Raw genomic sequence first — 24,528 nt, forward strand, 5'->3', positions numbered from 1 at the left:
CTACACCTAGCCCAATATGAAGCAGGCAAACACATGCATATACTCACGTGCGTGGACATACAAACGCAGCATACTGTCCATCAATTATTGTCTATTATTAGAATGCAGACTGAACCCTTTTTCTCACTGCATTGATCATCTTTTGTTTTGAGAAACTGACTTTTCCGTTTTTCCACTTGCCACTCGTTTCTCCACTGTCAATCACTCTCCCTGTGCTTCTCCCTCTGTCTGCCTCTACTGACTTCAATGGGCTCTGTGCTCTGATTGTGACTCACTCACACAACAATAACAACAACAAAAACTCCCCTCCCCTCCCATGCGCTAACTTTGGGGTCACCTTGAGAGCATTCATGAAGAATGAGAACTATCATATCAGTTCGATTGGTCATTTACAGTCGGTGATTCCCTAAACTGAGCCAAGTTTGTCAGTGGCGTGTTTAGTCAACCATGCAGGCAGGCGACGGGGCTCCGCTCCTGGGCCTCTGCTGTCCCATGCATCGCTGGCTGGCAGAGTGATGACGGGAAGCAGCCCACAGTTATTTTTACACGGCGTGTTGTGTGGCAGTGAGAGGAGATAATTGGTAGCACTGCGTCTGATGAATCCTCTGTGTCCTGGATGGCGAGAGAGCAGCACCCACGGGCCACGCTCCGCGTGGGACACGGTCACACACACACACATACACAGAGCAAACACGCAAACAAACACCCGGAAAAACACGTCCACACACAGAAGCGCTCGCAGCTCCCCCAATTATCACCGTTCAGTTTACACCCTGTCCTAATTCTGACACGCAAACGCACACACCCTCACACAGATGCTGACGCATGGCACACACACACACACACGGCACACACTCACATACCACCCTCCGACACTCACCGCCATCCAATCTGTACTATTTCAAAATGTCATGGTGGTAGTCCTGCTGGTGTATGTATTGTAAGGTGTCCAAGGTTATGTCTCTCATTACAGTAAGATGTCCATGTCAGATCTGTCTGAGTGTGTCTGTAAATCCTGCCAGCTCCCCAAGGACCGTCCCCAGTTAAATACACCCCAGAGAGCCCGGCTGATAGAATGTCCCCAATTATAATCAATCTCAGGCTATGGACTGTTGACAATACCCCAGACTCATTGCACTGTGAACACTGGCCTTTAACGAGAATATTAAAACTGTCTGCCCTTTGACCTCCATGAGTAACCACAGTAAAGATGATGTTCAAACTTACTTAGCAGTTTGGATGAAAGGCTCTCAGGGATGATGAATGATTTTGTCTGATGCCTGCCTGCGTCTACACAAACGCACTCACTGACTCACTCACTCACTTACTCACTTACTCACTAACTCACTCACTCACAAACTCACTCACTCACAAACTCACTTGACCTGACACCCTGCTGCAGTGTTAGCAACCATTCTGAGAGCATACAGGGTTGTTTTTGAGGTGAGGCAGGGATCCTTGTTAGTGCTCAGACGTCCCTCTAGGTCAGAGGCAGCCCTAGTTGCCTCGTTAAAGTAGCTCAGCTCAGAGATGCTAATCCGAATGCTCTGAGAATGCCACCCATCCAAGAAGACATGACACACGGTATAGCTTCAGGCTGCATTGTTGTTCTTCTGATATCACCCTCTGCATGCTATTACCGTAACAGCCATTCGTTTGTGTGTGTTTGTTTGTGTCAATGTGTGTCTGAGGTACATTTTATAAACCTTTCAAATGCTTGGTTTCTGAGTTTCAAAATGTTCCAGATGGAGTGAGATTCTAATGTGACAGAGCAGAACCACAGACCAGAAACCATCAACTTTGAGATACCCTCTACCACCCAGCAGGAAACAAAACCCACTGTAAATCATAGAATGGTTGATACAAACATGTTTTTGCCTTCTGTTTGGCACCACTAAAATGATGCCACCTCTGCAGGCCCACATCTGGTCATGACTGTATTGTTGAATTGATGTAGTACAATATAGGCATACATAGAGATTTGGTCAATTTTAGTGTCCAATGCTTTTAGTCCAAATGCTGCAGTTTTGCGTGTCTTTGATGCTACACTTCACCGTGTACACTGTAAATGTGCAAAGAATGCCTCAAACTATCATCAAAAGAAGAGCAAAGCATGCTGTTTGAATTTGTACAAGAATGACAAATGAGATATTCCATCCCTTTGTTACCCACCTCCACCTAACTTCATCCAACCCTCACTAGTTAGCCATGCAGCAGGCAGTAGGTGCCGGTTCAATGTAGCTGTGCCCTGATGAAGTGTAAGTGGGTTCTGGCTGGGTGGGTGGAGGGCCAAGTGAGGGCCAGTCAGGAGGAGACGCAGAGTAGGGCAGGAAGTGATGACAGCACTGTAGGCCTACCTCACTAAACATGACTCTCTGATTAGAGCTCTGTGTGGGACACAGAGAGAGTCTGTGCATTTTCATTATATGTCACTCTATTTCTGTCTGCCTAGCATGATGCTATCTCAGAATTCCCCCCAGAAGAGAATTGATGAAGTTGTTAGATTATGGGATTTTCCCCAGTTCATAGATTGCTCATGAATATTTTGTCTACATCTACTGACATCATGCGTAATGACTGGTTCAGGTTGGAAAGCTGGGACAAAATGCCTCTCTCTACAAACCTGAAGACAAACACATGCATCCACAACCTATCTTTTGTTTCCAGTTAAACCCGGGGAGAGTCTGATCTTTTCGGATGGCAGACTATGTTTATTTGAGACACTTTACTGAGGAGCTTAGTAACATTGACAGCCTTTCACTGTATACTTAGACTTTAAATGCTGTAACATTCTTTGACATCGACGTTGGTTTGACGTGAAACACCATTTAACAACCTGAAATGTATTCTGCAAACCTTTATGGTGTTTGCAGTGTATGTAAATTAAGCCATATGGCGTCAGAGTTTCTGAGGCTGAAGTATTCTGAGGCGAAAGTCATGGTCTCAGTGGGTTACTGATGTGACACCTCTCCTTATTGATCTGGAGCTGTGCTACCTCGTGCAATAGAAGAGGCATGTAGCACAAGTGTGTGTGACTTGTTCGGCACTCGGCTAGACATGCTAATCAGCATTCACCGAGACTGCTTCCCCTCCAGGAAGAACGCTGACACGCTGTATGGCTTTAGGCTGAGCTGCTGTAAGACAGATATTGCCTTCTGCATGTTGTCGTCAGCCATTGGTTTGTGTCTGTGCATGTGTCTGTCTGCCTGTGTATGTGGGTGTGTGTGTGAGGGAGAAAAGATTGAGGTGGAGAGAGAGACAGAGAGGGTGGAGGAATTGAGACTTTGATGTGAGTGGTATCATCCACAGGCTGTGTAAATCTCTTCTTCTAAGGCCAAGACCAGCTGAACATGAACCATGAGAGGAGACTGTCAGCAATCATCCTGTCTTAAGAGTGCTTTTTAGAAGTCACCGACATCCACTCAAAAATAGGTCCTGATTTTACCAACAATAATAAACGAAATGTGTTGCTACTGTTGCAGTGTGTTTAGACAAGCTTATTTTTGAATCGAGTGTCAACCAGAACTCAAATGATGGTTGCAAGAGGGTTATTAGGGAGGGCTGATCTGCAAGGGTATTGTTCTCAAAAAGGTTTGGAAACCATTGTTTTGAGCCATGAAAATGATTATAAAATGGATAATGCAAGACAAAGTATGGTGTGTGTTTTATTCATTTATATTTACATTAACGTGTATTTTAAAAACACAATCTCAAGCACTTAAACTATTACAGATATTTCTTAATCCATGAAAAAAAGAAAATAGTTATATGATCATAATATCAAGAAAAGTATAAAACTGTGAATAAAGACACATTTATAGATATTATATCTTCTTTCTGAAATGAATGTGGATTCATTTCAATGAAATAAAACCTTTCGATACCAGGATTCTCTGGTATTTCATAATAACAAAGAATTTCAGTGCCCATTCTAACCCTGTATTAATCTGTGTATCTGACAATAAAAGACTTGAACTTGATAATGTGGTATTCCATAAAACAACAAAAGGCTTCAAAACACAGCTGCAGCGACACATACCTTGTCACGTTTAAGCAAAAAAAAACATTTGTCATAGCGCAGTCCCATCCATATACACAGAGCCAACGCAAGGGGGATACGAGGCCTTGTGCGAACTTAACATGCGAGGCCCTGCTTATTGACATACACCGTGACCATCTCCTTCTTCCACCTCACACTCTCACAGGGACTCTCACAGTAACGCCCTGTGGACTAACGTAAATCATGAATGAAAAAATGTATAAGATTGAATTTCATTTTAGAGCACATCGAGTCAAGAACAGGAATAAAAAAACATTGAAAGTAGAAAAGAAAAAATTTCAAACCAGGCAGGCCCAAGGCCCCCAGTGGCGTGAGGCCCTGTGCGGTTGCACAGTTGGCACAACGCCTGCTCTCCTAGTTAGTCCCAATCAGATGGATTCCCTCTCTGTTGTCTCTGCTCCTACATTCCCCTCACCCATCGCTGGTCATGCTGCCTCTTCGGCTCAGCCTCATATCCACCAGGCCCAGGCGGTTGATGGAGCTCTTCAGGCTGTTGCGGAACATGGAGCTTGAGAAGCAGTAAATGATAGGGTCCAGGGCACTGTTCATGTAGGTGAACCCAATAGACAGGCTAAAAAGCTGAGCAGCCAAATGGTTGGACGCACAGTCAGCACCGACCGCCTTTAAAGCCATCCCCGCCAGTCCCGTGGCGATTCCCGGCATGAAGCAGGTGACAAATACGAGTACTATCACGAGAACCACACGCACAGCCCTTCGCACCTTCTGCTCCCGGTCCATCTGCCGTTGGCGGAGGATGCAGGAAATCCTGGCCGAGCAGAAAAGCAGGAGCAGCAAGGGGAAGAAGAACTCCCCGATGAACACCACGTAGTGCAGGATGATTGCTGGAGGAATGACCTTGTAGTGGTTGAAGCTCCGACACAGGAACTTGTCTTTGTGCTTCTGGAGTAGGTTAGTGGCCAGCAGTGGGATTCTGAGGGAGATCACAACTATCCAGATCCCCACCGCCACCCACTTTGCCTGAGTGGATGTCATATGGTTGATGCGGTGGTGTGGGTGAACCACCTTAAAGTAGCGATCCATCGCTACGGCCGTCATGAAGGCGATGCTACCTGAGCGGTTGACTGCTAGCATGAAGAGGTTGACGCGACACCAGGTGTCACCAAAGACCCAGTTTTCCCCACGGAAAAGGTTGTCGATGCGGAAAGGCACACTGATGAGAAGCAGGAAGTCTGCCAGGACCAGGTTGAACAGGAACAGTGTATTGGGCCTCCAGACCTTCAGACGGCAACTGAAGATCCACAAAGCTATCAGATTGCCAGGCAGGCCCACTAGCATTTCTATGATCAGAACTGGAGGCAGAACCTTCACCACCAAGTTCTGGGGGGTAATGCAGGATCTGTTGTCTGCTCCTGTAGACTTATTTATCACTGCAGTCACAGCAGCCATTGTAGCCATTGCAGCCATTGTACGATGGACTTCTATCCTCCGGCTTTCAGAGAATGAATGCTTTCTCTTGCGCTGTTCACCTCCTCCTTTTTATGATGCCTTAATTGTCACAGATTACATGCAAAGGGTTAGGATAAGGGTTGGCCTGTTATGAAATTATTTACAGTTTTTGTGTTAAATTCTAAATGATTCCAGGTTACACTCTTTAGAAGTTCCTTTATTAGTAAGGTTGCATAAAAACGAACTACAGCAATTCAGTCTGAGAAAACACATACCTCCTGTATTGCATATTGTGTTAGTAAGCCCATAAGCTTCAGTTAAACACGCTCCCAGAACTTTCCTTGTAAAACCTGCCTGCTTATGTGTAGAGATTACATGAAATGTGATATATTGTATTTTTACGTATATAAGCTTAACCTCTCAAATTCAATTATATTCACAGGTTTGATGTCACCCAGGTTCTACCCTTGCATATAAGACTCAAAACTGATCTGATGCAAGGAACATTTCATAACATCTAAACAGGCTAATTTTATGAATCTGGAAATATATATATTTTACTCACCATTTGAGTTGATGTGCTTACTTTAATGTGAAGATTGCTCTAATAAAGGTGACCTTTTCTAATAAGTGTCTCAAGATGTCAAGAGACCTTTGCCAATGCTGTCTACTAGTTTGTGTCCACTCTCTTCGGGCTTCAATGTTGGCTATGGGCAGAGTGTCTTACAACAGTAAGTTTAAAGCCTGGCTTCTTCTTTTTAGGGCAGGCGGGGTGAGAGTGACGCCATCAAAGGAAGCAGCATGTTAGTCAATTCTGGAATACTTGGCAAATCAAACCACTATTTCACACGTCATCCGTATCTGAACCCCCATGAACCATCCGTAGGCATGTTATTGCTTGTTCAGAGCAATTGTGAGGAGGAAAATCAAGGTGAAAAAAACTAAGACAGAAACAGTGAGCCGTGAAGTTTCAGACATCATGTCTTCCTCTGTTATTTCACATAGGAAGTTGAGTCATAAAAGAAGCATAACATAAGTTAGACTGCCGAGTCATGTAAATTCAGTAGGCCTCCACTCAATATGCTTGATGTTCAAGAGATCTCAAATTAAAGAGTAGCTTTAACAACATATGCATGCTAGAGTCATTTGCCAGACGTCTTACTGAAAACGCATATCCATATGCATGCAATCAGTCACAAGCAGCTTACCTGTTTACCTGCGTGTGCAAGACCCCATTGAGCAGTCGACACATTGCTCTCTACAGCTGATAACCTAGACTGGCTTCATGTTTAGCTCAGGATCTAAACACACACACACTCACACACACGCACATACACATACACACACACACACACATACACGTACACTTACACGCACACACACACACAAACACACACACACACACACAGATACACATACAGATACACACACATACACACACACACACATATATACACACACACATACACACACACACAGATACACATACAGATAAACACACACAGATACAGATACAGATACACATGCACATAGGCAAAACACAGATTGGCAAAGTATCACGTTGTTCACATCACGTACACTACCAGACAAAAGTTTGGACATATTGAATGGGAAAATGTATATATATGTATACATACATACATACATACATACTTACATACATACATAGTGTTTTTTGTAAAAGTGAAAAAATAAAAAATATTTTTTTTTAAATGTCCGTACCACCCTTCTATACTTTGTATACATTTGAACAAGTACACATCAAAATGCTATATAATTCAGTGGTTTAAATGCACTAATTCTTCAATCTGCAGAAACATCTTTTTCATAATAGCATATTCTCAAGTTGCTGCATTACAGTAAATGCAATCTCTTTTCAAACGTTACCTACATTACCAAACAGAAATGTTCTAATTTCACTTCCTATAGTTTTAAATTAACATAACTCTTAACTGTATCACTTTACACCCACGTCTGCAGAGTTATGTTCCATGTTTCATAGAAAGCTGTCCGAATCGGAGGCAGGTCAAAAGAATTGAGTGTCAACCAGAACTCTAATGATGGTTGCAAAAGAGTTACGTATTAGGATGGGCTGGTCTGCAGGGGTATTATTCTGAAAAAGGTTGGAAACCATTGTTCTGAGCCATGAAAATGATTTTACGTAAAATGGAAACTTGCAAGGCACAGTATGGTGTGTTTTATTCATTTATATATTCACATTGGCATTTATTTTACAGTTTTTTTTTTATTTGCTTTGGTACTATTTTCACAAGTATGTGATAAAACCTCACAACTGCTAGTACAAAACTCAAAGCAGATAATCAAAAAGTCAGTTTTTTCAAACATGTAATCACCTGTTCAATTGACAAAGTACAATGCAAAAAAATTACACTGTCACTTTTTCACCACACCTAATCAGTGTGTCATCAAAGAAATACCTTTCATATGAAGTCATTGTCTTTCACAATGCAATGCTCACGATACTTTTGATATGCTTCTCATCTAATTTGCGTAAATACATTTGACCAACACTTAATCCAACTGATCTTAATGGTTATTCACTGAACCATTTGGTAAACCTATATATTTTAATTTCAGCAATAAACAGTCTATCGATTTTGAGAACTACAGAAATAAAATGTATTTTGTACAAACATAAATTAACCACACATGATGAATACTGGTTATTGCTAATTGATTTCAGATTGGGTAACTACAATTGGTCATTACATAAAAACACAATCTCAAAGCACTTTCGTAAACTATTACAGATATTTCTTACTGTAATCCATAAAATAAAAAATAAAAAGTAATAATATCATAATATCAAGCAAAGTATAAAACATTGTGAAAAAGGCACTTTTCAATATGTTCTTCCTGAAAGAAATGTAGATTCATTTTCAATGAAATAAAACATTTTGATAACAGGATTCTCGGGTATTTCACAACAATGTGGTATTCCACAAAACAACAAAAGGCTTCAAAACACAGCTGCAGCGACACATACCTTGTCACGTTTAAGCAAAAAAAACAGCTTTTGTCATAGCACAGTCCCATCCATATACACAGAGCCGTCGCAGGGGGCGTGCGAGGCCCTGTGGGACATTATGGTAACATGCGAGGCCCTGCTCATTGACATACACAGTGACCATCTCCTTCTTCCTCCTCGCACTCTCACAGGGCGTGCACTAACACCCTGTGGCATAACGTAAATCATGAATGTAAAAATATATACGATTTTTTGACAAGCGGTAATTTCATTTTAGAGCACATCGAGTCAAAAACAGGAATAAAAAATTATTGAAAGTAGAAAAAAAACTACAAAAACTGTGCTTGCAAACCAGAGAGGTGCGAGGCCCCCAGTGGCGTGAAGCCCTGTGCGGTCGCACAGTTGGCACAACCCAACGGTTCTGCATATACAGCTATTGTTAGATGATTTTTGTATCAGATGGCAGGGCCAAGGAATGCAACACAATGGAAAAGGGCTAACTTTGTTTATTAGACGAGCTCGGATCACGAAACCAATCCACGACAGATAGGCTAACATGAGTGGGCAACCGGTTTCCCAAGACGTGCTTATATACGTTAACTGGACATGTTTACATTAACATTTACATTTATGCATTTAGCAGACGCTTTTATCCAAAGCGACTTCCAAGAGAGAGCTTTACAAAAGAGCATGGGTCAGATCATAGATCATAACAACGAGGTAGTCCCAAACATTACAAGCAGCCAAAACATGAAGCATACATTGTGAAAAAACTAAACAAGTGCCAAAAGGGAAGACCCATAAGAGCATGCAGTTATACAAGTTACAAATTAAAACAACATGAACCACAAAAAGTGCAGGACTGTACCTGTAGAAGAACAATCAACAGTAAAATATTTCACAGCGAGTACAAGACTTAACTTCGTTATAACTAACCTACAAGAGCAACAAGTCACTCAATAAGAGTCATTGTGATCCTGGAGGAAACTAACATCGGGTCCAGCCAAGCATTCCTAAGTGCCGTTGTACTCCCGGAACAAGTGCGTCTTGGGCCTTTTCTTGAAGGTGTTCAAACATAAAATGCACAGAATTGCTCCTTACAGGGTCTCAGTGATCAGTACATTGATACAGTAGAACAGACAAACAGGTGAATATATCTTAACTCATATAAGCCCTATTTGTGCATGTTTACTTCTTACTGTCTCCTAAGAGTCTGGACCGGGTGCGTTCCATGTCTATACTCGCTCAGTGAGGGTCCTCACTGTATGACCTCTTGACCTCACGAAGACCCAAGCTTCATGTACATAGAAAATCTGCCCTATGGAGTACGTTTCCTAGTAAAAAAAAAACCTGTTGCACAGTTGTCACAACGCCTGCTCTCCTTGTTAGTCCCAATCAGATGGATTCCCTCTCTGTTGTCTCCGGTCCTAAATTCCCCTCACCCATTGCTGATCACGCTGCCTCTTCGGCTCAGCCTCATATCCACCAGGCCCAGGCGGTTGATAGAGCTCCTCAGGCTGTTGCGGAACATGGAGCTTGAGAAGCAGTAAATGATAGGGTCCAGGGCACTGTTCATGTAGGTGAACCCAATACATAACATAAAAACCTCAGCAGTCAATTGTTTGGTTGCACAGTCAGCACTGACCGCCCTTACAGCCATCCCCGCCAGTCCTGTGGCGATTCCCGGCATGAAGCAGATGACAAATACGAGTACTATCACAAGCACCACGTGCACAGCCCTTCGCACCTTCTTCTTCCGGTCCAGCTGGCGTTGACGGAGGATCCAGGCAATCCTGGCCGAGCAGAAAAGCAGGAGCAGCAAGGGGAAGACAAACTCCCCGATGTACACCACGTAGTGCACGATGATTGCTGGAGGAATAGCCTCGTGGGGGTTGAAGCTCCGACACAGGAATTGGTCTTGGTACTTATAGAGCAGTTTAGTGGCCAGCAGTGGGATTCTGAGGGAGATCACAACTATCCAGATCCCCACCGCCACCCACTTTGCCTGAGTGGATGTCATATGGTTGATGCGTTGGTGTGGGTGAACCACCTTAAAGTAGCGATCCATCGCTACGGCTGTCATGAAGGCGATGCTACCTGAGCGGTTGACTGCTAGCATGAAGAGGTTGATGCGACACCAGGTGTCACCAAAGACCCAGTTTTCACTACGGATATGGTTGTCGATGCGGAAAGGCACACTGATGAGAAGCAGGAAGTCTGCCAGGACCAGGTTGAACAGGAACAGTGTATTGGGCCTCCAGACCTTCAGACGGCAAATGAAGATCCACAAAGCTATCAGATTGCCAGGCAGGCCCACTAGCATCTCTATGATCAGAACTGGAGGCAGAACCCTAACCAACAAGTTCTGGGTGTTAGGACAGTTTGAGGATCTGTTGTCTGCTCCTGTAGAGTCATTTATCACTGCAGTCACAGCAGCCATTGTAGCCATTGCAGCCATTGTGTGATGGAAGTCTGTACTCCGGCTTTCTGAAAATGAATGCTTTCTCTTGCGCTGTCCACCTCCTCCTTTTTATGATGCCTTAAGTGTCACAGATTACATGCAAAGGGTTAGGGGTAGGGTTAGGGTTGGCCTGTTTTGAAATTATTTACAGTTTTTGTGTTAAATTCTAAATGATTCCAGGTTACACTCTTTATAAGTTCCTCTATTAGTAAGGTTGTGTAAAAGCATACTACAGCAATTCAGTCTGAGAAAAAACATACCTCCTGTATTTCATATTGTGTTAGTAAGCCCATAAGCCCGAGTTAAACACACTCCCAGAACTTTTCTAATAAAACCTGCCTGCTTATGTGTAGAGATGACATGAAATGTGATATATTGTAGTTTCACGTACATAAACGTAACCTCTCAAATTAAATTATATTCACAGGTTTGATGTCACACATATCACCCAGGTTTTACCCTTGCATATTAGACTCAAAGCTGACCTGATCCGAGTAACATTTCATAATTTAAAATAATCGGTAACACTTGGTCCGTTTTTAACTAGTAGCTTTTCAGGAAGTAACAGGTAGTACTACATTAACACCGAATTTAATACTATTAACTAATATGGAACCAAGACTAATTAAGCACATTCTTCTGTGGTGTGATGAACTTAAAACTAATTTTCCATTCCACTTTACAGGTTTTTTAACACCAAATTTAACACAGAATTTAATAATATTAACTAAGATTAACTTAGCAGTAAGTAATAAATAATTTACTACAAAGGTAGTTCCTTGGTATGTATTTGATTATTACTAAATACATATGTCCCCATTGAGAACTACTTGTGAACTATGACCAATTAGGAAAGAATGACCAATTAATTACTCATCACAAAAGTAACATGTCTAAAAATAACAATTAGTTTTTTTTACTCTTAATACTGTCTTAACATTTCAGAAGTTTGTGCCTCAAATGGGTTCTTTGTGGAAATCAGTTTATGAATATTATAATTCCCCAAATTCGTTAACTACAGGTTGAAATTGTGACTACTCTTACCAAAGGATGGACGTATGTTCTCTGTTTGTTTCAAACTTAACCATGGAATAATACAAATAATGATAATTTGTTTAACATTTATAATAATAAGAAAGTGATGCTGAGATGCTCATGATTGAGAATTTTGTGAAATTAGGCTATTAGAGAAAATCTGCAGACTTCTCTGCTTGAGACTGGGGGTGGGGGGGGGGGCGTATCGCTTGAAGGAGCTGAATCTCCGCCCCCTCGAATTTATTGAATTGAGAAACAAAAGCAACACTAGCTAAATCAATTGCAGGTATCAGAACAGACCTACCGGCTGTCTCTGAATGTTTTATGTATTAATTACTTTGTCTCTGCATCCTACTAGCGGAGTAACAGGCTCCGCCAATACAAAACCTGAGCTGAAATCGGAAGAGAAACTGTTCAACAGTCTAACTCCACATTTTTGTGCGACAAAAGTTTTCGCGCTTTGCACATCAGGAACTCATTTCACACGTATATAATCTACTGAGAAGCAAATCATGGAATTTTTCTTACAGGATCTTTAATGTAGTAGGCTACCACCTATTACTTCCTGCATAGCTACTCGTTAACAACAGACCATTATTGTCAAGTGTTACCAACAAATCTAAACAGGCTCATTTAATTAATCTGGAAATATATATTTTACTCACCATTTGAGTTGATGTGCTTAGTTCAAGGTGAAGATTGCTCTAATGAAGGTGACCTTTCTAATAAGTGTCTCAAGATGTCAAGAGACCTTTGCTAATGCTGTCTACTAGTTTGTGTCTACTCTCCTTAGGCTTCAATGTTGGCTATGGGCAGAGTGTTTTACAACAGTAAGTTTAAAGTCTGGCTCCTTATTTTTAGGGCAGGCGGGGTGCGAGGTACGTCATCATGGTTTTGAGCCATGAAAATGATAATAAAATGGAAACTTGCATTGCACAGTATGGTGTGTTTCATTTATTTATACATTCACATTGGCATGTATTTTAAAAACACAATCTCAAAGCACTTAAACTATTACAGATATGTTTTAATCCATAAAATAAAAAGAAATATGATCATACTATCAAGCAAAGTATAAAACATTGTGAAAAAAGGCAATTTTCAATGTCTTCTTTCTGAAAGGAATGTGGACTCATTCCAATGAAATAAAACTTTTCGATAACAGGATTCTCTGGTATGTCACAACAATGTGGTATTCCACAAAACGACAAAAGGCTTCAAAACACAGCTGCAGCGACACATACCTTGCCACGCCCCCCCAAAAACTGCATTTGTCATAGCGCAAACCACCCATATACACAGAGCCGTCGCAGGGGGGGTGCAGGGCCCTGCTTATTGACATACACAGTGACCATCTCCTTCTTCCTCCTCGCACTCTCACAGGGCGTGCACTAACGCCCTGTGGCTTAACGTAAATCCTGAATGAAAAAATATACAAGATTTTTTGACAAACGTTAATTTCATTTAGAGCACATCGAGTCAAAAACAGGAGTAAAAAAAATATTGAAAGTAGAAAAAAAACTTGCTCGCAAACCAGGCAGGCGCGAGGCCCCCAGTAGCCCGAGACCCTGCGGTCGCACTGGCACAACCCATGCGACGGTTCTGCATATACAGCTATGGAGTATGTCTCCTAGTTAGTCCCAATCAGATGGATTCCCTATCTGTTGTCTCTGCTCCTAAATTCCCCTCACCCATCGCTGGTCATGCTGCCTTTTCGGCTCAACCTCATATCCACCAGGCCTAGGCGGTTGATGGAGCTCTTCAGGCTGTTGCGGAACATGGAGCTTGAGAAGCAGTAAATGATAGGGTCCAGGGCACTGTTCATGTAGGTGAACCCAATAGACAGGCTAAAAAGCTCGGCAGCCAAATGCTTGGACGCACAGTCAGCATCGACCGCCTTTAAAGCCATCACAGCCAATCCTGTGGCGATTCCCGGCATGAAGCAGGTGACAAATACGAGTACTATCACGAGCACCACGCGCACGGACCTTCGCACTTTTTTCTCCCGGTCCAGCTGGCGTTGGCGGAGGATGCAAGCAATCCTGGCCGAGCAGAAAAGCAGGAGCAGCATGGGGAAGAAGAACTCCCCGATGAACACCACGTAGTGCAGGATGATCGCTGGAGGAAAGACATCGTAGTGGTTGAAGCTCCGACAAAAGAAATTGCCTTTGTGCTCCTGGAGTAGGTTAGTGGCCAGCAGTGGGATTCTGAGGGAGATCACAACTATCCAGATCCCCACCGCCACCCACTTTGCCTGAGTGGATGTCATATGGTTGATGCGGTGGTGTGGGTGAACCACCTTAAAGTAGCGATCCATCGCTACGGCCGTCATGAAGGCGATGCTACCTGAGCGGTTGACTGCTAGCATGAAGAGGTTGACGCGACACCAGGTGTCACCAAAGACCCAGTTTTCCCCACGGAAAAGGTTGTCGATGCGGAAAGGCACACTGATGAGAAGCAGGAAGTCTGCCAGGACCAGGTTGAACAGGAACAGTGTATTGGGCCTCCAGACCTTCAGACGGCAACTGAAGATCCACAAAGCTATCAGATTGCCAGGCAGGCCCACTAGCATCTCTATGATAAGAACTGGAGGCAGAACTTTCACCACCAAGTTCTGGCGGGTAATGCAGGATCTGTTGTCTGCTCCTGTAGAGTTATTTATCACTGCAGTCACAGCAGCCATGGTAGCCATTGCAGCCATTGTATGATGTCTCTTGCGCTGTTCACCTCCTCCTTTTTATGATGCCTTAATTGTCACAAATTACATACAAAGGGTTAGGGGTAGGGTTAGGGTTGGCCTGTTTTGAAATTATTTTCAGTTTTTGTGTTAAATTCTAAATGATTACAGGTTACACTCTTTAGAAGTTCCTCTATTAGTAAGGTCGCATAAAAACGAATTACAGCAATTCAGTCTGAGAAAACACATATACCTGCCTGCTTATGTGTAGAGATTACATGAAATGTGAGAAATTGTATTTTCACATACATATGATTAACCTCTTGTCATACCCTCTGCCCCCTAGTGGCGGGTTGTTGTTTGTGTTTCCCGGTTGTGGGTGTGGCCATGGTCTCCAGTCCCAATTACCCACCCACTCTGCCTCAGTCTCCACACCTGTCTCCCATCAACTCATCAGCCCTGCAGTTTATCAACCCTGGTTTTCACATCATTCATCTCCGATAATAGTTTCGTCGACCCTTGGTGTTATACTCCCGGTCACAGTAAGACCAGTATGTTTTGTGTGACATTTCTTTACTGACTTTTTGCATGTGCCTCCAGGATCACCAACCTTGCCTCCCAGCCAGACCCCGCACTGCTTACCCTGCCGTCCTGTCTGCTTTCCATCACCATCATTTCCCTCTGCACTTACCCCAACATTAAACCCCTCTGGACCATCCCTCCGTTTTCTCGTGTCTGTGTTGTGCACTTGGGTCCACAATCACCCGTAACACCTCTCTAATTCAATTATATTCACAGGTTTAATGTCACACATATCACCCAGGTTCTACCCTTGCATATTAAACTCAAAGCTGGCCTGATGCAAGTAACAATTAATAACTATAAGTAAAATAAAAACAGACTCATTAATAAATCTGGAAATATATATACATTTTTACTCACCATTTAAGTTGCACATGTGCTTAGTTCAATGTGATGATTGTTCTAATGAAGGTGACCTTTTCTAATAAGTGTCTCAAGATGTCAAGATTCCTTTGCCAATGCTGTCTACTAGTTTGTGTCTACTCTCTTTGGGCTTCAATGTTGGTTATGGGCAGAGTGTCTTACAACAGTTAGTTTAAAGCCTGGCTTCTTTTTAGGGCAAGCGAGGTGAGAGTGACTTCATCAAAGGAAGCAGCATGTTAGTCAATTCTGGAAGATTTGGCAAACCAAACCACTTATTTCACACTTCATCTGTATCGGAAATCCAATGAACCATCCGTAGGCACGTCATTGGGCAATTGTGCAAGAGGAAAATCAAGATGAAAAAAACAAAGACTGAAACAGTGAGCCGTGAAGTTTCAGACATCATGTCAGACATCATGACTAGTCGGAACATGAAGGGATGTCTCACTTACAGTATATTCCCTCAAAGTGTAACAACACGTTACCAGAGTGTGAGTTCCAAGGTATCCACGTTGCCTTCTGTAGAATCACTACCAGTCATAAAGCCACAAAAGGTTGGTTAAAAACCACCAAAGAGATGTCACATCATGAAATACACATATTTTATTGATCTTATAGGCTAGGAGTTCCTAGGTGGGTGAGGCTAATGGTATCAAATGAATGTCACAAAAACACACTAATGACACAAAACCATAGCCATGGATGTAAGCGCAGGATGTATAATGTGTGAAATCCAACTTCCTAATTTCATCACCAACAGCCTTGTGGATGTACAATATCTGCTAAGTATACAATAAACATCTAATTATGACATACAAACAGTATATATTATTTGTTAATATTTCCAGCAACATAGAAATTATTGGAATTTAGCGTATATTAGTTTAGTGTTTACATGTAGTTTAGTCACTGCATCAAATGTGGATATTGTACACTTGTTTTTGTATTTTGTAAGGTCCGTTTTTACAAACACTTGTGTTCTGCAATAATTGTAGTCATGTGGAAACGTATTCCCTTTTTATTTGACTCTCCCATCATGCAGTGTGTAGTCATTCTCAGGGTTATCTTGGTTGCATGTGGAACCCTAAATTAATCGTACGTGTGGTGTGCAGGTTTCAGTGGTCATGGTCGTTTTCTTTCAGGGTTCTGAATCACCAACAGAGAAACCGTCCCCTCCCCCCTCGTCCACTGACACCTACAGGAAGCAAGCACAAACCAGCAGTGGTGCATTTCTTTAGAATCACAGATCATTTCAAAACTGAAGATTCACCTCATTTCAACATTTATACTGAAGTTGTGTTGGTGTCCATGTTGCAGCTGTGTTGAAATTCCTTTTGTGACATTCTTTACTAGAGTACCCTCTGAGCACCGCCATGCCCTGCTTTATTCCCATCTCTTTCTCTTTATTTGTGTGGTCATCCTTCTTTTCCCACTCACTGGCTCAGTCCTGGGATGAGCAGACTGTCTCCTGCAGAAAGAGGGTACTCCTGTTTGTCCATAGTTACATGAGAGGAGCCTTCCTGAGAGAGCAAGATAGAGAGAGAAGGAGAGTGAGAGAGAGAGAAAGAAAGAGATAGAGGGGGGGAAAGAAGAAAAGGAGGGAGAGAACAGAGAGACGGCAGAAGATAAGTGTATGTGTGTGTGTACAAACGATCATAGCAAGGGAGCAACGATACACATCATCAAAAAGAGACAAAGTGCATCAACCAGTCAGTGTATAGTGAGTGGAAGACAACGGTGATGGAAATTGCGAGGTAGAGTGGAGTGGTGAGCAGAAGACCTACCAGCTGCCATAGCCACACATCACTCTCTCTTCTGCTCATCTCAGTCTGGCCAGGACCGTATAGCATAGTCTATCACAGACAGACACAACCACTAACATCATCATTTGTCATTAATCATATTACTATCAACATCTTTGTCATCATCATAATCGTTGCAATTATACATTTTTTATTGTCTTTTCTGTTTATTTAATACATCGCTATGATTGTCGGATGATCTAACATGGTTGGTTAGGTTAAATCATGTGAGGCCACCTCCGTCTCAAACTGGGCACCGAACATGTCGATGGGACGGCCCGTGGTCAGGGAGGGGCGCTGTTTGTCCACCCAGTCCTTGAAGCAGAAGGGGGTCATCACATTCATGGTGTTCAGCTGGAAAGGAGGCTGTCTGAAGACTTCAGCTATACAGACATAGACAGCCATTAACACTTGTAGACAGTATTAACATTAAGTTACCCTCAGTAGCACTTCATGTGTGAATAGGGCAAACCTGTGAACGCTTGTGGTCCTGTGCAGCGGTGTGTGGATGACTTAAATAAGAACTACTGTATTGTATTGCTATAGCACAGAACACATTAATGATTCACCTGGATTTGGCTTTCCTGTCCTGTGTTGTTCAGAGGACATAAACCTGAGAAAAATACATTAAGTTCAGGTTAAATTATCTCTCTCTTTCTTTCTCGATACTGTAGATACAATACTGTATTTATAAGCAGAGAGACACAACATGTCTCACTCTTTAATAACAGGCACCAGCTGGGTCCCCAGGTTTTCGCAGTAGAACCACCGCTCAAATAAGATGTCTGTCGAGTTCTCCACGTAGTACCTAGAAGCACAACCACACAGGACATACCAGGTTCATCCTCCACCTTGTGGATACATTTTCCAGAGCCTGACACAATCAGGCTTTCTCTACCCACATTTCTCGCTAAAACTCTCATTCTGTCCTCTCTCCCCCTCTTCCCTCTCTTCATCTCCCTTGAAGGAAAGACAAGAAAAATGTGGAAAAAATGAAAGGTGCCATGAGTGTATGTGTGAGTGAAGAAGTATAATGAGTCACATCAAGCTGGCTCTGGAGGAAGGAGGTACCTCAGGCAGTCAGTCTCCGTCAGAAGCCTCCTTCTCTCAACCACTAAGCCCACGGTGTTGGCCTGTCTCTGGGGGGAGTGGGGGATCCTGGCTGGCAACAGAAACATCTAAACACCACATGGAGACCCATGTCAACATTTGAAATATCAAACATCAGTACACTCTTTACAGAGGTTGCTTCAAGGTTTGCACTTGGTAAAGTCTGATTTATATTAAGTAGATGGAAAATAGAAAGTCCTTGTAGTTTTTCTCAGTGGTGCAGCAGATGTAGTTTGGGGTACATTTATAAGGTTGCTCACCTCTCCTTCACGGATATGAATATCCTTGTGTTTGCCATTCTCTACCACCTTCAGACACATGTCCCCTTTCACCTGAAAAAAGAGCTTCACAAGAAAAGGAAAACATGATTAAACATGACGAGTATCAGCAGCAATTTCATATCTTCTAAATTCAGCTCAGTTAACCTGTACATTTTCACAAATTCACTGCTCCAGTTGTTCCCTCAGTTAATTAGTGGCCCACAGGGTCACGCAACAAACATACTTATGCTCACCTCTAGTGGTCAGATTGTGTATTTTAACTGGAAAAAATACAGGTTCACAATACTACCCTATCTCAACAACAGATGATAACTTTTCAACATAATGTACATTTTGAAAATATGAAAGTATAGTCAAAATAGGTTATAATACAATCATGATTTGTGTTGACATACAGTTAGCAATGTTTTGAGCTCAGAGCTGGAAGATCTGAGGGAGATACCAGGCAGATGACCTCTTATCTTTGCATACAGTCAACTGAGTAAAGACGGTAGCTAGAGTACATAGGGATGACCTTGAGGTGATTTTGTAACAGTATTGTGTCATTTGCCCCCATGATGGTAGGAGAAGAGTCTGATTTGATTTGAAAGGGTCAAACATTAAAGCTAAGAAAGGTGTGGCCAGTGTTGAATTGCGTTAAAATGCACTTGATACTGTGAGATTAACATAGCTAGGCTGGGTTAAGAAGTTTTTATTTTCAGATAGACACAAACATTTTCTACAGTGGTTTTTTCTCACCTCCTCTCCTTCCTCGACGTGGTAGTCCTTTCTAGTATTGGGACCACCAACAAACATGATGTTCAACTGGTGAAAATGCCTGTGAGAAACAGAAAACTCTTCATGTGCATTGTTCTCCTATCCTATGATGAGATTGGATTGGCACATCATGTTACATTGCTTTGTCACCCGCTGCTGAATGGTCATAAAGAACCCAACTATATTACAAAGTTTTTGCAGTACAACATGGCTGGGTGAGTAAAAACTGGTAATGACACTCATGAAGAGAAACTAGCTCACACAACTACTCACATGAGTTTGTTACACACAGGTGGAATAAAGGCATTCTCATTTTCTGCTATCCATCTCTTTACGTTAACAAAAAGAGGGTCCCCACTCATTATTGAAAACTGAAGTGAAACTGAAGTGAAGTCTCTGCTTTGGATAGTCGATGATGTTTCCTGTCTCAGAGGTTTTACTTTGATTGTTTGACAGTCCAAAATGCAGAAGTGAATGTGATAAGAGGGGAGGAGCGTTGCGGGAAGGTGAAAGGTTGCTTACATTTAGACAATAAGTAGCCTTAACTAGATCTGTGGCCAGTCACTCAAATATGTAAGAAGCCGGGAGGGTAAAGTCACAGAGCATGGTGAAAATGAAAATTCAGTAATATCATATAAAATGTGTATAAAATGAGTGTCATTTGTCCATTTCACATTGGCAAAGTTAATTATACTGTTATTCCGTGAAGTAACACTGCAATCAAGCCCCAGGGGGTTGATTCTGCATTCTCTCACACTGCTTAGTTCAATGTGCCCATCACTTCCCCTTTCATTTGTTATCCCAAAGTCAAGATCCTGCTGGGGGCTCTGTCTAGACATTTAATTGATACAAGTTAGCACTTGTTTATTTGCCCCCTCAGATGGAAAGCTCTTAAAGCTCTCTTACATTAGTCTAAATGTCACTTGTCACATCTATCTCCTGTCATTTCCTGAATGAGTTTAATTAAGGGTCCCTGGACTGCTTGCCTTCAGCCAGGTCCTGGAGTGACTGGGACATATTTATTTGATTTCTCAGTTTGGGGTTGAATACGAGCCCCTCATATGCTTGGTTGTTTAGTGTAAATAGGGTCTCATAAGGCTTATCATTCTACCCAAACTAAGAAATGTAAAGCAAGAAAACACAGAAAACTGGTAATCAATATGTCAGACTGTATTATTGACAAGAAAAAGCGTGAGAAAAGCAATGGTAAGCAATTCCGAAACACACAATCACCTTATGTCCTCAATGACCACCAAATTGTAAGCATAACAGAGCAAACAAATGGAACTCAATAAATGTGGAGAAAATGTAAAGAATGGTTCAAAGTCACTGGCTTTTTCCAGCGTAATATAGCTAGAGTAACTAGCTAGCTAGCTAGCTACTAGCTAGCTATCTTGTGGAAAACCTAGGAAGCTAATCCTGCCCTAAACCTGGCCAAATGACAACCTAGAACGCTTTTTTATATGTATAGACATATGGTTCGGAATGTGTTGAGGCTAAATGTGCAAAAATATTTTGTATTGAATGAAAAAAGTAACATAAAATGGTTTGAAACGCTGTTCCTTTGTGACTACAATATTTAAAAACCGTCCTGGTGATACGTAGTACTGGAGCTCCAGTGGCGCAATCGGTTAGCGCGCGGTACTTATATGTCAGTACATTGCAGAGCAATGCCGAGGTTGTGAGTTCGAGCCTCACCTGGAGCAGTTGTTTTGATACTTCCATAGACAGTACATTGCTTGTAAAATGAATTAAAATTATTATACAACGTACAAGCTAAATAGTCGTCAACACCCAGGCTTTAGATGTTACTGAACTTAAACCTGCAGTTTATCAGAAAACATGGCACTATTAATGTTTCTCTCTTAACTTACTCATGTTAAAGAATGAGTACTACTGCTTTTTAAATTATGTGTCGAATTTATTCATCTTGGCTCCAAAAGATCCCATAATCAATTCAATCAACATAATGAATTTACATCCCACTTTTATTACGTACGAGACACCATACTATAATGTAGTTTGCTTTACATATCAACAGGAGGCAGCATATCTCTATCCTCAAATACCAAATCTCCATTATATTGAATCACATACCACTAGAGGTTACTCTTGCCCATGATATAATTTCTCTGTAATGTAATCAATGACAGTTCAATTTCTTCAAGAATATGACTGGCTGCTACAGTTTTTTGAATATAAACACAGTTTGACTGATGTACAACTCCCTTCCAACATTGTGTTCTGTGTGTGTGCGTGTGTGTGTGTGTGTGCATCAGCGTTTGAGTGGGAATTATGTAAACGTAAAACCAAGAACATTAATTGAATTGTGAAAATGTTTACTCACTATATACATCAATAAACAATATATGTTTGTAATCTGCTAATAGGCTTGTAGTGTACGTGGGAATAAGCCATTGAAGATGAGCAACAAGTGAGAAAAAAAACCAGTATGGCGAGACTAACCACAGTGAGAGAAGACAGTTGTTCACCCCAACCATACACACACATGCACACATACACACACCACAGGGTCTACACCACCCCAAATTAAATGACTAATATTCATATAATTGACCATTACAAGGGAAAGAACACAGCTGATTGAAAAACCATGGTGTGTGCAGAAGGATCTGACCCCCTCGATTTAGATCCCTCGCTGGAACACTGGACGCCAGATGCAATTAGCATGAGATCAGTGGAAACCAGGGTCACACGAGAGGAAGGTTCTGAATCTATAGCACTGCAGAGTACAGAACAACCTCCCAAATAATACTCTCAACGCTGTCCCATCAACTCTCTTGGCGAACGCCTCTCCTAAATCTTTTGTAAAGACACTGGCAAACAGCATTTACCTATTGGCGTTTCAGGCCTTTCTGTGTCAACCTGTCGTAAGTCCAACGGTGTTGATTGATGACGGTTTCTTGGTAACACAAAGTTTGAGTAGTAGGTGTTGCCTGCAGACTACAGAGCGATGGGGATTTCTTTGTCGGCAGGTTTGAGACACTAACCCCAGTCCAACAAGTTTGGGTGGTGCGGTTGTGAAGTATCTGCTTGTTGTCCATGTAGGTCCTTTATGAATGAGGACATATGAATGTGTATACACACATAAACACACACAAACACAAACATACACAAACACACACACCAACAGACACGCACGCGCACAGACACATTGTGGGTTTCTCATCATCAGCTTGTCTGTGCTTGTGGAGAGGAGTGTTTAGTATTCCAGCGTGTCTGACAGACAGGCCCCGATGAAGCCAGGCCAAACACACCACTGTCACCACAACACACTTGTCTGTCCAAACATTTACAGGAATGCCTTGTTCCCTCTCCTGTTTTCTTTTCTTACACCTTCTCACACCACCCTCGTGTCAAACGAGTCCCGAGCCGGGCTCAGTGGCGTCTGACTGCAGCAGAGCTGATTTCTCTGTGGCGAACGGATCCTGAATGACTGTTTGTTTTCTGAGTCTGCTGGTTCCCTTCCAGAAGACACTCAGCTGTCATGTCGGAACAATGCGTGTTACTTTAGGCTGTGCTGTTTGATCAGGTGTTGGCTCAGGTTGCGCAACTTTTCGGCTGACATACCCACCTTTAGAAGTCGCATGCATGTTGAAATCGGCTTGGTCCCTCAGTAAACAGGGCTTGATTTACTGTGGTCGACTGCTTGTGTCAGAGTCTTACAACTGGTACCCTACTGTACACTGACTCATTTAGTTCGACATGGAGAAGTCTAGAGAGGTGAATGAGAGGCCGAGTGTGGTGTGAGACTGGAGAATAAACAGAGCATATAGGTTGAGAAAAGAGGGAGGGAGGGAGGGAGGAGAGATGGTGGTAGGGCCTGTTTTCCTCTATCTCCTCGTCCATCTGCCCTGGAGTGAACAAACTGTCAGTCAGGGGGAAAATAATCAGTGTTTCTGAAAGCGTACTCAGTCATGCTTAACCCTCACACGACTGAGATTCTGAAACCGTGCCCCATAGTAGGACGGTCTGGATCATGTTCAGAGAGGTTTGTGTGGTAGAGTGAAAAGGAAAATAGCATTTGCAGTTATGGATTTGGAGTCATGGAGTCATGAACTATTGAGCAATATTTCTTTGTTTATCATTCATTCTTGAAATAATCACATCCAAATATTATATTTTGAATGAATGTAGTGAACATATGTTCCTCTCAAAAACAAGTTCATTACCAGTTTACAGCCCTATAAATGGACAGGCCTACACGGCTGCAACGGCCTAATTGTCAAAAGGTCCTGTCACAAATCTGTCTTACAGAGCGTTTTAGTGTTTTGAAAGGCCTCTCGCAACTGGTTGCCAAGATCTTTAGATCTCACCCTATCCTCGTGACTAAAAACAGAGCTATGTATCATGATCTATTATTCCCACGTGTCTTTGGTTAGCTCTGAGCGCTAGCTAGCTTGGCTGGGACCAATGACAGCTCACAGGGGATAGCTGTTATATAGTGGCCTGTAGGCTGTACTCATTATGTTTGAAGGTATAATTATTATCATTATTGTGATTTTTTTCCACAGCTCTCACCCTGCGGCCCGGTGATGATGGAGTGCCTGTCAGGGTGCCAAAGGGAAGTGATGTCATCATGTTTGGCAGGTGAACAGCAGACTTGAGGTCAGAGGTTGGTATTGTTACTCTTTTATTTCTTTTTTTGCCGGTGTAATTTGAGGACAGGGAGGGTCGAGTGGGTTGCTGGAAAGTTGTAAAATGGCATTTATGTCCTGGATGAGGATGTTCTCTGGCTGTTTTTAGTGAAAACAACTGGTTTTCTTCTCTGGAATTCTCAATTGTGTTGTTCACTATTAAAACATCATAACTGTGTAAAAGTTCATGATCATCTTCATTAATGCTAGGTTTGTAGATGTATTTCAGAATCGCCATGAGACATCTAAACCCTAACGCATTCTCAAGCACTCTTTTCGTTGGCTTTCTCTAATCCTAGTGGACTGGACATTCTATTAGCCAGGAAGCACGTAGCTGCAGTGAGCTA

General features: G+C 42.3%; 4 protein-coding genes and 1 non-coding gene across 6 annotated transcripts; 1 reads left to right on the forward strand and 4 right to left on the reverse strand.

Annotated features, from left to right (window-relative positions):
• Positions 1 to 3,652: 3,652 nt before the first annotated feature.
• LOC124473978 (hydroxycarboxylic acid receptor 2-like) lies at positions 3,653 to 6,297 on the reverse strand. Its single transcript, XM_047029789.1, has 2 exons — positions 6,033 to 6,297; positions 3,653 to 5,566 (listed from the first exon to the last, which is right to left on the reverse strand). Exon 2 carries the CDS (start codon positions 5,483 to 5,485, stop codon positions 4,472 to 4,474), a length of 1,014 nt encoding a protein of 337 aa, XP_046885745.1. The 5' UTR covers positions 5,486 to 5,566; positions 6,033 to 6,297; the 3' UTR covers positions 3,653 to 4,471.
• A 3,157-nt stretch (positions 6,298 to 9,454) lies between these two features.
• On the reverse strand, positions 9,455 to 12,751 carry LOC124473977 (hydroxycarboxylic acid receptor 2-like). Its single transcript, XM_047029788.1, has 2 exons — positions 12,618 to 12,751; positions 9,455 to 10,995 (listed from the first exon to the last, which is right to left on the reverse strand). Exon 2 carries the CDS (start codon positions 10,912 to 10,914, stop codon positions 9,895 to 9,897), a length of 1,020 nt encoding a protein of 339 aa, XP_046885744.1. The 5' UTR covers positions 10,915 to 10,995; positions 12,618 to 12,751; the 3' UTR covers positions 9,455 to 9,894.
• Positions 12,752 to 12,903: 152 nt separating this feature from the next.
• LOC124473979 (hydroxycarboxylic acid receptor 2-like) lies at positions 12,904 to 15,750 on the reverse strand. Its single transcript, XM_047029791.1, has 2 exons — positions 15,572 to 15,750; positions 12,904 to 14,698 (listed from the first exon to the last, which is right to left on the reverse strand). The coding sequence occupies exon 2, from the start codon at positions 14,651 to 14,653 to the stop codon at positions 13,640 to 13,642; it is 1,014 nt and encodes a 337-aa protein (XP_046885747.1). The 5' UTR covers positions 14,654 to 14,698; positions 15,572 to 15,750; the 3' UTR covers positions 12,904 to 13,639.
• A 405-nt stretch (positions 15,751 to 16,155) lies between these two features.
• Positions 16,156 to 22,633, reverse strand: haao (3-hydroxyanthranilate 3,4-dioxygenase). 2 transcript variants are annotated; one of them, XM_047029794.1, is made up of 10 exons: positions 22,379 to 22,633; positions 19,506 to 19,584; positions 18,747 to 18,830; positions 18,448 to 18,554; positions 18,095 to 18,184; positions 17,946 to 17,989; positions 17,614 to 17,759; positions 17,359 to 17,427; positions 17,012 to 17,094; positions 16,156 to 16,769 (listed from the first exon to the last, which is right to left on the reverse strand). In XM_047029794.1, exons 2-10 carry the CDS (start codon positions 19,560 to 19,562, stop codon positions 16,697 to 16,699), a joined length of 753 nt encoding a protein of 250 aa, XP_046885750.1. In that variant the 5' UTR covers positions 19,563 to 19,584; positions 22,379 to 22,633; the 3' UTR covers positions 16,156 to 16,696. The 2 variants fall into 2 exon arrangements, with proteins under 2 accessions (XP_046885750.1, XP_046885749.1); XM_047029793.1 differs by lacking the exon at positions 22,379 to 22,633 and adding an exon at positions 19,797 to 20,014.
• On the forward strand, positions 21,136 to 21,229 carry trnai-uau. Its single transcript has 2 exons — positions 21,136 to 21,173; positions 21,194 to 21,229. It is a non-coding gene; the product is annotated as a tRNA-Ile (tRNA).
• Positions 22,634 to 24,528: the final 1,895 nt, after the last annotated feature.

The sequence above is a fragment of the Hypomesus transpacificus genome, chromosome 11 (genome assembly GCF_021917145.1).
Source record: "Hypomesus transpacificus isolate Combined female chromosome 11, fHypTra1, whole genome shotgun sequence".
NCBI classification, from domain to species: domain Eukaryota; kingdom Metazoa; phylum Chordata; class Actinopteri; order Osmeriformes; family Osmeridae; genus Hypomesus; species Hypomesus transpacificus.

Excerpts from the sequence above, each read along its gene's own strand:
- LOC124473978 (XM_047029789.1), bottom strand. The coding sequence starts at position 5,485 with ATGGCTGCAATGGCTACAATGGCTGCTGTGACTGCAGTGATAAATAAG.
- LOC124473977 (XM_047029788.1), bottom strand. The coding sequence starts at position 10,914 with ATGGCTGCAATGGCTACAATGGCTGCTGTGACTGCAGTGATAAATGAC.
- LOC124473979 (XM_047029791.1), bottom strand. The coding sequence starts at position 14,653 with ATGGCTGCAATGGCTACCATGGCTGCTGTGACTGCAGTGATAAATAAC.
- haao (XM_047029793.1), bottom strand. The coding sequence starts at position 19,885 with ATGAGTGGGGACCCTCTTTTTGTTAACGTAAAGAGATGGATAGCAGAA. Across the intron at positions 18,185-18,447 it reads ACGGAGACTGACTGCCTGAG|GTACTACGTGGAGAACTCGA; the intron begins GTACCTCCTTCC and ends TTGTGCTTCTAG. Across the intron at positions 16,770-17,011 it reads CTCATCCCAGGACTGAGCCA|GTGTCAGTGGACGAGGGGGG; the intron begins GTGAGTGGGAAA and ends TGCTTCCTGTAG.